This window comes from Salvelinus alpinus, chromosome 6 (assembly GCF_045679555.1).
Source record: "Salvelinus alpinus chromosome 6, SLU_Salpinus.1, whole genome shotgun sequence".
Lineage (NCBI taxonomy): Eukaryota > Metazoa > Chordata > Actinopteri > Salmoniformes > Salmonidae > Salvelinus > Salvelinus alpinus.
Window position 1 is genome coordinate 27546227 of NC_092091.1, and position 14707 is coordinate 27560933.

The 14707-nt window shown below is 43.6% G+C and overlaps 1 protein-coding gene across 4 annotated transcripts in view; it reads left to right on the forward strand.

Moving 5' to 3' along the window:
- Nucleotides 1-14707, forward strand: part of LOC139578479 (neuroligin-1-like) — a 370060-nt gene that overhangs the window by 151387 nt on the left and 203966 nt on the right. For all 4 annotated transcript variants that reach the window (XM_071406136.1, XM_071406138.1, XM_071406134.1 and 1 more), the window contains one exon: nt 2083-2235. In XM_071406136.1, coding sequence (XP_071262237.1) covers nt 2083-2235 — 153 coding nt within the window. The remainder of the gene's footprint in view (nt 1-2082; nt 2236-14707) is intronic.

A 14707-nucleotide genomic window follows, 5' to 3' on the forward strand; every position in this document is an offset into this window, starting at 1 on the left:
GGTGGTCAAACACAGCTCGGAAACGGCGGGTGAACTCAGGGTAATGATCCCTCGCCGAGTCTGGGCCATTCCACACTGCGTTGGCCCATTCAAGAGCTCGTCCAGTCAAACAGGAGACGAGGGCGCTCACGCTCTCCTCTCCGGAGAGAGTAGGACGAACGGTCGCCAGGTAAAGCTCCAGCTGGAGAAGAAATCCCTGACACCCGGCCGCCGTTCCATCATACTCCCGTGGGAGCGCCAGCCGAAGAGCCCCGGAACCGGATGCTGAAACAGGAACAGGAGGTGTTGGAGGAGGGGGTGCTGGAGATGATGTGGGAAGGCCACTCCTCTCCCATCGATCCATCCTCTCCATCATTTGGTCCATAGCCGACCCAATTCTGTGGAGAACACTGGTGTGATGGAGGACCCTTTCCTCCATCGATGGGAGAGGAGACGCGGCTGCTCCTGCTGGTTCCATTTTGGTGGTGCGGGATTCTGTCACGATCGTGCGGAAGAGATTCGGACCAAAACGCAGCATGAGGAAAATAAGCCATCTTCTTTTAATAAATGAACGAAGATGAACATGAAACGAAAACACTATACAAACAAACAAAAACAACAAATGATCGTGAAGCTAAATAACGCAAGTGCACAGACAAGCAACAAACGTTAAACAAGACAACTACCCACAAAAGCCTACTGCCTATGGCTACCTTAAATATGGCTCCCAATCAGAGACAAATGAATGACAGCTGTCTCTGATTGAGACCCAATCTAGGCAGCCATAGACATAACTAGACAACCTAACAAACTCTATCCCATACACATACAACACCCATAGACTAACCAAAACACACACAACATACAATGCCCACCCCAACTCACGCCCTGACCAACTAAACAATAATCAAAATAACATAAAAATAGGTCAGGAACGTGACAGATGTTAGGATTCTGATGTGCAATTTCAGAAAATAATCAAGATTTTTCCTTCGGATCTCTCTTCCGCTCTCTTTTTCTTTCTCTCCTTGTCTCCCTCTCTTTCTCGCTCTCTTTTTCCCCACTAACTTATGTTTTTGCGCACACACACACACACACACACACACTCTGCAGCTGCTCAGTCCTAATCAATAATATAGGAGTTATGGTGCATTGCCTACTGAGGAAGAGAAGATGAGAGTTGCCCTGGCCTTTCCTTCCTTCTCTACTCCTCTGTAGGAGCCTTCACTTTCACTGGAAATGTAAGAGAGAGAGAGAGAGAGAGAGAGAAAGAGAGAGTGGGAGGAAGAAAATCAACTAAAAGAACAGAGAGGGCCTGGATTCTGCAAATACGGCCTAATTTTTTTGCCGTAAGAGAAGGCTTTTTGGAAAATTCTATTATTTTATTTTGTTACTATTTAATTACTTTCCTCAGCACTGAGACCTCTTGCAAGTGAGTCCCCCAACACCAAACATCAATGAGATATTGAGCATGTATGTGGACATTTTGCACTCAAGATGAAAAGCCTTTCTGCTCTATGAAAGATGAAAGTAATCGGAAGCCATTTTTTGTATCCCTATCTCCCATTTAATTCGAACCCAGTGCCCAATCTAGATGTCCTCCTTTGTAAAGACTCTGGACAGCATCAGTTGAGCTGAAATCATTATGCGAAGTTCAGTAAGCATAACACATTGTTAAAGGGAAAACGTTGGATGTCTGAAATGTAATTAAAAACTTTTCTTCAAGAATGTTTGTGAAAACATTTAGGTTCAATCTGTTTTATTAGATTAAAACTAGCTTTCTGTGCCGCATAAATTGAAATGTCAATTTGAATCTCTGCTCTTCTTTAATGCTGACAGTTTATTGGCCCTCCAAAAATTAAAAACAGCCCATAAAATTTCCTGAAACTAAAAAATATGATTCATTTTCAATTTTCAATCACCAGGAACATGTCATACTTGTCACGTAGAAAATGAACTATCTGACGTGCAAACCAGAAATTGTCTCAAAGCAAAGTCAATGTGCCACAAATTATGAGAAAAGCAAAGCGTCCACAATTCAGATTGCATCTCCAGCTGTCGGCTTTAATTTGTCCTTTAATAATTTCCTTCCCCTTCTTGCAGACATCCGTGAAAGCGGCAGCCCTAAGCCTGTGATGGTATTTATCCATGGGGGATCCTACATGGAGGGCACTGGGAATATGTTTGACGGCAGCATCTTGGCAAGTTACGGCAATGTTATCGTCATCACAGTGAACTATCGGCTTGGAGTATTAGGTAAGGTTTCTCAGCTTTTGTCCTTATCACTAATCTTCCAATACTAGCTACCTGTATACAAACAGTACAGTAGGCGTCCATCAACGCTATATCTCTTTGCCTTGTGGACACAGAGTGAAACAAAGGTGCCATGGTTTCACCTTCAATTAGATTATGCTGTCATTTGTTTTCATGAATATCATTATTGTCCCTTCATATGGTGATTTACAGTGCCTTCAGAAAGTATTCACACCCCTCGACTTTTTCATATTTTCTTGTGTCACAGCCTGAATTTTAAATTGATTAAAACACTTCTAAAAGTCTCAGAAACACATTGACCAGAAAATTCATAAATGACAGAAAAGACAGTCAAAAGGAGATTTTTGGGACACAAAACTACCTACATACTTACATTTGTTTGTATGGGTTACCTTCAGACGAGTCCCGTGACACTTGTGGGGGTCGTAGAGCAAAACAGGGGGAAAAAACACTGTGCTCGTGAGAGTCTCCCCTTTCCATAGACTGGTCATAATATTTGGACGCCAAACCGTTCGGACGCTACATATGTTTTCGGAGAAGACAGATTTTTTGGATGTCTCATGGTCTGACAAATGCTGTAGCACCCCCACCTTCCTCCGCAGATGCAGCAGGCCGAAATGGGCGGATGCGAAGGATTAAGACGCAGCCCATGCAAATCTCTAGTTTAAACTGACGGATTTTGATGGGGATTTTTTTATTATGTTCCTTAGATTGATGCACAGGTGCGTCCACAGACTCATGAGATGTTGTGTCACTGGCGTACCCACAATACCCCATAATGTCCAAGTGGAATTATGTTTTTAGAAATGTTTACAAATTAATTAAAAATGAAAAGCTGAAATGTCTTGAGTCAATAAGTATTCAACCCCTTTGTTATGGCAAGCCTAAATAAGTTCAGGAGTAAAAATGTGCTTAGAAGTCGCATAATAAGTTGCGTGGACTCACTCTGTGTGCGATAATAGTGTTTTACATTATTTTTTATTGACTACCTCATCTCTGTACCCACAGAAAGGTCCCTCAGTCGAGCAGGGAATTTCAAACACAGATGGGTAAAAATGTAAAAAGCAGACATTAAATATCCCTTTGAGCATGGAGAAGTTATTAATTACACTTTGGATGGTGTATCAATACACCCTGTCGCTACAAAGATACAGGCGTCCTTCATAACTCAGTTGAAGGAGAGGAAGGAAACAGCTGTGATAGGAGAAAACTGAGGATGAATCAACAACATTGTAGTTACTCCACAATACTAACATAAATGACAAAGTGAAGAGAAGGAAGTCTGTACAGGATAAAAATAAAAAGAATAGAGCTAAGCACAGACAAAATCTCAGAAGAAAACCTGGTTCAGTCTGCTTTCCAGAAGAAAAAGAAACGCGCACAGGCGAGGTGCTGGCTAGCGGAGTTGAAAACGTAAAAATAAAGGAGAGCCGCACACTCTAGGAGCTCAGATGCAAAAATGTAATTACCAACGTTTCGACAGCCAAGCTGTCTTCATCAGGGTATATCCAACAGACACGGGGACACAAATTCACCTTTCAGCAGGACAACAACCTAAAACACAAGGCCAAATATACATTGGAGTTGCTTACCAAGATGCCATGTTTCTGAGAGACCTTGTCACAGTTTTGACTTAAATCGGCTTAAAAATATATGGCAAGACTTGGAAATGGATGTTTAGCAATGATCAACATCCAATTTGACAGAGCTTGAAGAATTTTGAAAGAATAATGTGGAAATATTGTACAATCCAGGTGTGCAAAGCTCTTAGAGACTTACCCAGAAAGACTAACAGTTGTAATATCTGCCGAAGGTGATTCTAACATGTATTGACCCAGGGGTGTGAATACTTATGTAAGTTACATATTTCTGTATTTCATTTTCAATACTTTTGCAAAAAATTCTAAAAACAAGTTTTCACTTTGTCATTATAAGGTATTGTGTATAGATGGGTGAGAGAAAAATTGAGGCTGTAACACAACAAAATGTGAAAAAAGTCAAGGGGTATGAGCACACAATTGTGGCAAAATCCTTTTGTCACGCACGCCAGCAAGCAATGTGTCAAAGGAAACCTAGCTTGAAGGCAGAAGATTGAATATTGTAGTAAATATTGTGGTTAATGGTAACCATTAATACTTTATGACGAGCCCCCAGCATGAGCCACAGAATTTGTCCCCATCAAACGACAAATTCCAAATAGATTTCTCTCCATAACTAGTCTTTATTTCTGCAAATTATGAATATTAGAAAACGTGGTATGTCAGATTGAACACCACCTGAACAATCAACGTTGATGATTGGGAATTTAAAAACATTAGACCTACCTGATTCCTCTGGACTGGTTTCATATTGGAATTGTTCATCTGAAGTTCTAAAAGCTACCAGTTTTGGCGATGATCAGGTAAGTGGCGTGTCTGTGTTTTCATTATTTCTGCTTCTCCTGTCAAGCTGTGGCTTGGTGCTAGAGGTAAATTGGAAGCATATTTAATCAGATGTATCTTTTAGCATCATAAAGAGTCTTGTTGACATTTTCCTCAGTGTTTCTATTTACTCCTGTGGCGGTGGGGTAAGCGGATCAAACCACTCAGCTCTGCTGAATGAGATGAGAGCAGGGTAATGTTACAGGACTAAGCAGATGCTCTCATGTGTGACAAGAGCCTGCTCTCAGTTTGTCTGACCAGCCAATCAAGGGCCTGTCTAACAAGGCCTAGAAGTGCCTTGGCCTCTGTAGCCCTTTTGTTATGAGGACTGTGTATAAATCTACTGTAGGAAGTAACAGAGATTGTGGCCCCTTCATCACTGTGTCATTGTGTCCCCTTCATCTTATGGCTGTGTGTAGGAGATGAGGACAGGCTATTTAACCTACTCCTCCTAATAAACCAGAAATTAGAGGAGAGTAGAAAAGAGGACTGGAGAGAACGAGAGAAAGGGAGAGTGACAAAATAGAAAGAAAGAAAGAGAAAGACACTGAGAAATAGAGAGAATGCTAGTGGTGCTTTTCTCCCCCAATAATGATCTAGCCAACATTATTGCACTTGTTGGGTTCCTGGTCAGTCTTTATGACACATTTGATACCTGAGGATTTGTTTTTCTTTGCCAGGCGAGGTACACAGAGCCATTAGGAGACCTAAATATGCAGAGCAGCTGACGTGAGCATATTTATCTGTTTGGGCGTAGCACGGGGTGGATTTGGCCAGGGGTCGCTCCCTGCTCGTCTGCCTGTCTGTGTGTGTGTGTGTAGATGTGTCAGGCTTTGTAGGACGCTGTAATGGAATGTAATGCACTCTTCTGTCAGCGTGTCATTATCAGAATTGTTCTGAATTGTTCATCTTGTTCTCCTGTATAAATCCACAGTCTGGCTGTGCTTCAACTCACATAAGACCTATTTAAAACATAGTGTTGGCATGAACCTTCTCTTGTCCAATCCATCTTCTAGCACAGTGTTTCTTAACCCTGGTCTTCGAGTACCCCCAACAGTACACATTTGTATTTTAACCCTGGACAAGCACACCTGATTCAACTTGTCAACTAATCATCAAGCCCTCAATGAGTTGAATGAGGTGTGTTTGTCAAGAGCTACAACAAAACTGTGTACTGTTGGGAGTACTGGAGGACCAGGGTTGGGAAACACTGCTCTATCATCCTTTGAATCCCCTCTATACAAAAGAACATGTGATTTGTAGAAGCTCGCAAATATGACCTTTAGTACTTTAAGCCAATGCTAATAAAAGCAGTCCCTCCAGGACTTTGCAGGGATTTTCTTGTGATATTTGCAAGCATAAATGCTTGATTTTGCGACGGAAATTCTGACATTTCGCAATGATTGTTTTGCAAAAATACGCTGACGAGGAAAAAGGTTTATTGACATTATTGGTTGAAATTGCGAACCCTCTTTTTGTACTGTGGTAATGGGTCAATTTTATGCAATAATATTGCTATGATTTGACTGTTTTATGCGAAAATAGTGCCGGGATTGATCAAATTTGCAAGCCCTCGCATAATATGCAGGGATTTGTGGATTTTGCTAAATGTGATTACAGAATCCTGGAGGGACTGGGTAATAAAGGAGTTAATAACATCATGGTGTTTTTTATTGTGCTTTGTGACTCATCTGGCCTTGAAAGCATCTGCTGATCTCCCAGCAGTAGGTTAAGCAGCAGAGGAAAGTGATTGGCCACTGCTGTCTGGGCATTAGCCAGGTAAACAGCCCAGGTTCCACTGCTCCTCCCATGCTAGGCCTGCAGCACGCTGTGTCAGCGTGATAGTGCACCAGGCAGGGCTCTGGGAGCAGATGCAGCCAGCGTGGGTTTAATTGTGTCTGAGTTGTTTGCTCGCAGCCAGCCAGGCTCTCCCCATTGTTTACCCTTTCAACAATCTTTACCGTTGCCTTTTGTTCTGCCTGAAATAATTGGGTCGGCAGTTTTTTCATTAATCATTGCATTTGGCCTGCAATGTGTTGAGGATTATTATTTTTCATGCTTATTAATTTCTTCACCCTGAAATAAATACCCCAGATAGTCTGTTTCATTAGTCTGTGTTTCTTTCCTGTCTGTTGCTTCACGCTCGCACGCCTGTTCGCCCGCCTCATGTGTTAGCTGCTGGCTCCAGTCTCTGACCCTTGGGTTGCCTAAGGATCTTAAAGAGGAACATGGAAAGTGTCTGACCCCGTTCTATGAGCAATGCATCTTGGGAGATGCTTAATTTGAGTATGTTTATTAATTTCTTATCAAACATTTAGCGGTTCTTCTTGATTGCCATCTCTTTACAAATACTACATGAACTGTATACAGTGGCTTGTATCATGAGCAGTGTTCAATAAGTGGCTATTGTATACTTAAGCAATAAGGCCAGAGGACGTTTGGTATATATATATATAGACCTGCCTAAACAAATTCCTAATGGAGTGTGTGTGTGTGTGATATATATATATATATACAGTGGGGAGAACAAGTATTTGATACACTGCCGATTTTGCAGGTTTTCCTACTTACAAAGCATGTAGAGGTCTGTAATTTTTATCATAGGTACACTTCAACTGTGAGAGACGGAATCTAAAACAAAAATCCAGCAAATCACATTGTATGATTTTTAAGTCATTAATTTGCATTTTATTGCATAAGTATTTGATCACCTACCAACCAGTAAAAATTCCGGCTCTCACAGACCTGTTCGTTTTTCTTTAAGAAGCCCTCCTGTTCTCCACTCATTACCTGTATTAACTGCACCTGTTTGAACTCGTTACCTGTATAAAAGACACCTGTCCACACACTCAAACAGACTCCAACCTCTCCACAATGGCCAAGACCAGAGAGCTGTGTAAGGACATCAGGGCTAAATTGTAGACCTGCACAAGGCTGGGATGGGCTACAGGACAATAGGCAAGCAGCTTGGTGAGAAGGCAACAACTGTTGGCGCAATTATTAGAAAATGGAAGAAGTTCAAGATGACGGTCAATCACCCTCAGTCTGGGGCTCCATGCAAGATCTCACCTCGTGGGGCATCAATGATCATGAGGAAGGTGAGGGATCAGCCCAGAACTACACGGCAGAACCTGGTCAATGACCTGAAGAGAGCTGGGACCACAGTCTCAAAGAAAACCATTAGTAACACACTACGCCGTCATGGGTTAAAATCCTGCAGCGCACGCAATGTCCCCCTGCTCAAGCCAGCGCATGTCCAGGCCCGTCTGAAGTTTGCCAATGACCATCTGGATGATCCAGAGAAGGAATTGGAGAAGGTCATGTGGTCTGATGAGACAAAAATAGAGCTTTTTGGTCTAAACTCCACTCGCCGTCTTTGGAGGAAGAAGAAGAATGAGTACAACCCCAAGAACACCATCCCAACCGTGAAGCATGGAGGTGGAAACATCATTCTTTGGGGATGCTTTTCTGCAAAGGGGACAGGACGACTGCACCGTATTGAGGGGAGGATGGATTGGGCCATGTATCGCGAGATCTTGGCCAACAACCTCCTTCCCTCAGTAAGAGCATTGAAGATGGGTCGTGGCTGGATCGTCCAGCATGACAACAACCCGAAACACACAGCCAGGGCCACTAAGGAGTGGCTCCGTATCAAATACTTGTTCTCCCCACTGTATATATACCACAACCCCCTGAGGTGCCGTATTGCTATTAGAAACTGGTTCTCAATGTAATTAGAGCAGTAAAAATACATGTTTTGCCATACCCGTGGTATACCTGATATACCACGGCTGTCAGCCAATCAGCATTCAGGGATCAAACCACCTAGTTTATAATATTATATAGCATGTCCACTGGCACTTTTATTCAACAGAGTCAACAGAAAGCACAGTCGATAAATAACCTACCCATCTGATCTGGTCACAAAAGGTCATCTATATTCAGTTGTGATCTGGGAATTGTCCCCAGGTGACTTGATGCTTTCGTGGAGAAAGAGAAAGGCTGTGGCGGAAGGATGTTGGCATGTGCCACCAGCAGGGCTGCGGGGGCTGTGGCCTCAAGGTCTGCCTGAGGGAGACATAGTCAGAACCAAGATGGAGGCTTTAGTCCACTCAGGATGTGATGCTTCCTCATAAACAGGGATGACACACAGGGATGAGTGTGGCTTTGTTCCTCTTGTTCACTCCACTGCTGTAATCCTCTCTGGATCTCACCGGGCCTGCTGTTAGTATTTGTCTGATTTCACTGGGAGGTTATCTGACTGAAAGCTCCCAGCTAACTGTCCTGCCCCCCTCTTGCCTTTATATACTGTATCTGGACTGCTGGGGAAAATTGCATTGTGGCTCCATCTCATGTGAAGCTCCTGCAATTTATCTCCAAAGCTACTGGAGTTATCTGGGCGTTGGCCTCAGGGGTTTCTGTCAAGCTGACCACCCTCATTCAGCCCCACCGTGGCATTCATTTTGCAGATAGGAGATACTGGGAGCTGACAGATAGGGGGCACCAACAGATGGATGGATGCAGACTGACACATCCATCTTTGCCACAGCGGAGGGATTAGCTTTCCTGGCTCCTTGGCATTTCTGTGGAAACCAACTGCCTGTGCAGATGAAGAAGGTGCTTGCTAGGTTGGGCAGGGGCAGCACGGTGTGAGGCTGCTGTCTGTGCCCCGGGAAATCAGATAGACATGTTTAACACCTTGGAAATGAGGCGTTGGAGGATAAAAGCGGGTGAAACCTTGTAGCTCAAGGGGGCACCCTGTCCATGTACACGTGTAGCGGGGGAGCAGGAGAGCAAACCTATTCACGTGCCTGTGTCAGGGTTTTTTATAGACACTAACAATCCTCACTAGCCTTAATCCCTCCTCAACATTTGATCCAGTGTATTTTGCAGATGAATAATTCATGCCTCCTGCAGTAATTTGACACAGCCCAGCGGTGTCTTTCTCTTTGTCATAGCAAATATATTATTTTATTCTGCCTTGCTTAAATTAACCACACTCCTGTCAACTCTTGGCTCGAGGAGAAGTGTCTGTCTGCCCCGCTGCCATGGCCCTGGATGCTGATTGGTTGGCTGGGTGCTGTAACTTGTGCCATATTTTTAGAGGTCAGAGAATTTCTGTCTTTCGGTGGCAAGAGAGAGGGCTGCTACTGATGAGGGTCAGCATTTTCCAATCGACCCTCACAGCAGATGGTAAGTGGGGATGAAGAATATCTGACATTTGCCTTGTTGTAATCATGCCATGTTGCTCTCCCCCTGCTCATGAAATGGACACTTATCTGAGAAGATGCTCAGAGGAGGCTTAGGCAGGCTAGCATCTAACCGTTTGTTTGTAATCTCATGAGTGCGGGTCACATCACATTCCCTCCGGCTTGTGTCAGTCTTATGAATCTTATACATTACCTAACCTGTTGATAACTGAGGTACTTTTTAACCTTTGGGCGTAAAGATCCTTGAAAAGGCAGGTGAGATTCTGTGCTTGTAACCAGTCCTTAGTCTCATCTCGACTATACCCTGAGTTCATAAACAGAGACTTAGAATGAGACTGGAGTAAGCTCACAGAGCTGGAGAAATATTGGGCGGAGGATTTTTCTTTAGCCTCAGCCCCGACGTGTCTGTGCTCTAACTCTTTTCCTTGACTCTGCTGGCCTTGATTATTGAGGATTAAGATTGTCAGACGGTGCAGAAACTCGCAGCAATTTATCTTAGGCCTGGCAACCTGCAGGCATCCAGCCCCACACCCCATAGATTCATTTATTGGTGGGTTTTAACAGAGATCCACCACTGTAAATTGTCCACAAATGCGGTTAGTTAGAGCTGAAACAGCGTCCCAGAAGATGTATATCTTCGACCACAAGCCTGAGGCTGGTGCTGGAGCTAGCGTAGCGGCTTACTGTGGTTTGGTTTTAACCTGCTATGCTTCAGCCACTGTGGACAAAAGACTATGTCATGTCCTCTACAATTGCCCACACTTTCCTAAGGACAGGAGCTCAAGGTGATAGAATAATGGTTGTTGATCTCAACATGAGACTTTCTTAGAGAGATTACATCTTAGTTTATGGTGATATCAATGATGATGATTACAATGAGACTTGACTAGTTCTCACTAGCAGACAACAGACATCCAGTGTCTATTCACTGGGGTTTACAATGCCATTTTTCTTACTTTTATCTTCATTTACAGTAATTTTCTACAACCATATTTTGACTGCAGTCTTTTAGTAATATCGTATTTGAGTAAATGCATCTGCCATTGTCTTTCTAAATAGTCTAATGTCATTTCAAATCTCCCAATCCCCTTGAAGGTCACTCGTCTTTTTCCCTGGGACATGGCATTTTTTATTCTTTCCTTGTGGAAAAACCAACACAATATGGAGGATTAAAAGAGAAAGAATCCAGCTCTCTAACCACGTCGCGTGAACAGTGAGACATGCCAAGTTCTCTCCTCATGCCAAATGGTGTAAACCAGAGTGCCTGGGTAGACCACAGGCTGTATATCTCATTTCAGAGGAGAGAACATAGAGAGCAGCTTGATTTGCATGTAAACATTTTAACCGCAGTTTATTTCATCCTGTTGATTCTAATTACTGGAATAATCATTAATAGGAACATTGATATTAATCTTGGTAATTAGTATTCATTTTGTCTCTCTCAAACACAACTAGGAAGCAACACAGTGGTGCATGCATACAGATGTAGGATCGTAATTTGAGCCCGTTTGCTACAGCAGGAAAATAATCCTGCCGCAACAGGAAATGTGAATTATGTGGATTATAAATAATGGAAACTTTTTTGTAGGGGTTGATACATTTTTCGTTAGGGCAAATCAAGTATGACATTTTAAAGTGGAAATTACAAACTTCAGAAGCCTTTTTAAACCTTGAATACACTACAAGTTTGCATTTCCTGCAAATTATCATCTACAAAAGAGTGATCAAATTAAGATCCTACATCTCTATCAACATCTGCCTTTATTACCTTGGTTATATCTCTCTCGTTCTTGTTCTTTATTCTCTCTCTCTCGCTCGCTCTCCCTCTCTCTCTCTTTCTCTCTTGCTTTGTCTCTCTCCATCAATTTTTCTTTGCCTTTTCTGCCTCTCTCTGGAACATGGAACCCCTGGAGGGAGCATTTGGGCTATGTTTTTGTATGAATATACTGTGTGTGGTGTGGGTTTTTCTTTCTCTCTCTCCCTATCTGTCTGTCTGTTCCAATATCGTGCATAAATATTCCACATTCTCATTTTCTATACACTACACATATCTCTCACTGCCATAGTTTAGGTTTGATGGATGAGCATGAGGGAGATTGGTTGTACCACGGTCTGCCTGTGTATGTGAGAGCCCATGGGGCTGTGGTTTAACTCAGACATGGCGGGGGGCAGTCATCGATAGGGTACCCTCTCATATGGCCCATCCCAGACAGAAGGCATCGATTTAGCACGCTCTGTCTGCTGTTCTCCAATCTGTGTGTTCTCTGTGGCTGCCATCGACAGAACAGACAGCGTTCTCCTCTCTATGCCTGACCCTGCACGCGTGTGCACGGAGGGATCTGTGGGGACTGCAGACTGGGCTGGATGGTGAGGAAGCGAACTTGTAAGTCGTTCTGGATAAGAGCGTCTGCTAAATGACTTAAATGTAAATGTAAATGTGGTGGAGGGATGTTGGGGTGGGGTTATGGAGTGCTGGCCCATTGTGCCATGCTGCAGCCCCAGGGTTGTGATGAAGAGGGGATAGGCATATTTATAAGCGCTGTACTTGCAGATTCATAACATGTCCCCAGGGACCTGTGAGGTGGCCGGGGTTCTGGTTCAAGGGGTGTCTGGAAGAAGATTTGAAAACCGAGAGGGTGCTTTACAGTTCTCCAGCGATGTGCGTTAACATATGTTTGCTAACACCCCTCTGTAACTGCTTCTGACATAGGAGAGGGCTTTCCCGTCTGGGCCAATGCTGCTCACTCCAATAAGATTTCTTCCCCATAGTGATGCATGCATAAACTAGGAAGATATTTCTAGTTTACCTATAGTACACACCATGTACATCTTTCCCTTTACCAAAGCAGCACAGATTACTAGTGGAGGAAGATTGCCTGGTGTGTGTACAGACTGTTTGTGCAGTGTGTTGGTATTTTTTAAGGAGAAGAGAGTGTGTCTAGTGAGGCGGTGACACAAGGTATTAGTGCAGGCAGGCGGTAGTGAGTTCCCTGTCTCATAGACTGATAACCGGCTCCGCTCCAGACATTGTGGAGATGGCGATGGGCTAGAAAGACAGACAAACAGCAGGCTGCTATGGACATTTAGAGTGGGAGCCCTACATACTGTACACCTACGCTCTACTCAGTAGCAGTGGTTTCTGGTGTTTGTGTCTCCGTCGGTATGTGGAAATACGACATGTGTTTCAGTATGTAAGAGAGTGTGGGTGCGTGTGTACATTTGTGTGTGTGCACATGTGCATGCGCACGTGTCGGTGTCTGCGTGTGTGTGTGTGTGTGTGTGTGTGTGTGTGTGTGTGTGTGTGTGTGTGTGTGTGTGTGTGTGTGTGTGTGTGTGTGTGTGTGTGTGTGTGTGTGTGTGTGTGTGTGTGTGTGTGTACCTGTGGTGAATCGAATGCCAGGGGCCTGGAGGAGGGACAGATGTTGAGTGTTCTCCAGAAGCCCTCGCCAGGCCACTTCCCAGCACGGGGAGACAGCACAACGCTCCCGGCCAACAGCGTCACTCAACGCTGGCAAAAAGAAGAATCTCACATTTAGCTGGAAACTATACTCATGCCGGCTGGTTTGTTGGCATAGATTGTTTTCACAGGTTGCTGCGAGGTTTTCTAACCATACATATTCACTTAGGGGCTGAAAATTAGATGTTTTCTTTTCTTTACGAATGCAAACTAGTTTTAAGTCATTGGTGTGATGGAATGAGCATTAACATTTCAGGTTGACCATCTGTAGGTAAGGTACTGGTTTGGATGTATCCTGTCATTGAATAGCTATATCTCCTGCAGCACTGCCAATGGCTCTGCACTCTCTCTGACTCATGACAGCTACCTGGGAGATTGGATGTAAAAGTTATTTTGTTACTGTTTGATACATTTGAGAAAATATTTGATTATAGTTTGTTTCCACCACTGTCACTGCTCTGATGTTCTGTCACACCAATGAACTCAGTTTGTAGGATGTAGGAGTGCTATAGCAAAAATACATTATCAGAGGCAGACTGTGTGTCTGTGTCTGTGCCTGTATATGTGGGTGACAGTTACTAGCAGCTGCCACGGTTGGTCCCTTAGTCGAACAGACAGTACTGAGTGGGATGTTTATCACAGTGATTCATACTCTTTAACGCGTTACAAATGATGAGTTGTATTAATCACACTAATCCAATTACCTGTAACTTTACCATATGTCTCTGTGTTTAATGTCATGAGGCAAATCCACTCGCCGCTGGCAAGTTAATTGGCTTTTATCCTCAGAAGGCTCATAAGTCATCTGTTCACCTAAATCAGGAGGTTTTAGTCACCAGATTTACTCTGCTCATTCACCGTCCCTGCTTTCACAAGCTACTGTTGAATGAACGGCCATGTCCACCAGTGGAGGCTGCTGAGGGGAGGACGGCTCATAATAATGGCTGAAATGGAGTGAATGGAATGGTATCAAACAATTGAAAAGCAAAAAAAACAAACATGTTTGATACCATTCCATTCCATTTACTCCATTCCGGACATTATTATGAGCCGTCCTCCCCTCGGCAGCCTCCACTGGTGTCCACATGTTTTCTAACTTCTCTACCAATGTAAATCAGTTGTAAATGTTGAGCATTAGAAATAGAACCATTAAAACTCCTGACACAGCTCCCAGTTCTTCCAAAAAGAGCTCCCAGTGGGTAAGATGGTGCTGACTTGTTTTTTTAATCCACTTTACACAGTGGGTGTCAGTCACAGCTTCCTAGACAAAACATCACTACCTCTCACCTGTGGTATGGCTGCAGAACGTTTAGTTACATCACAGGTCTCTATAGTACTCCATGATAAACTGCCTTTTAGCCTCTGGT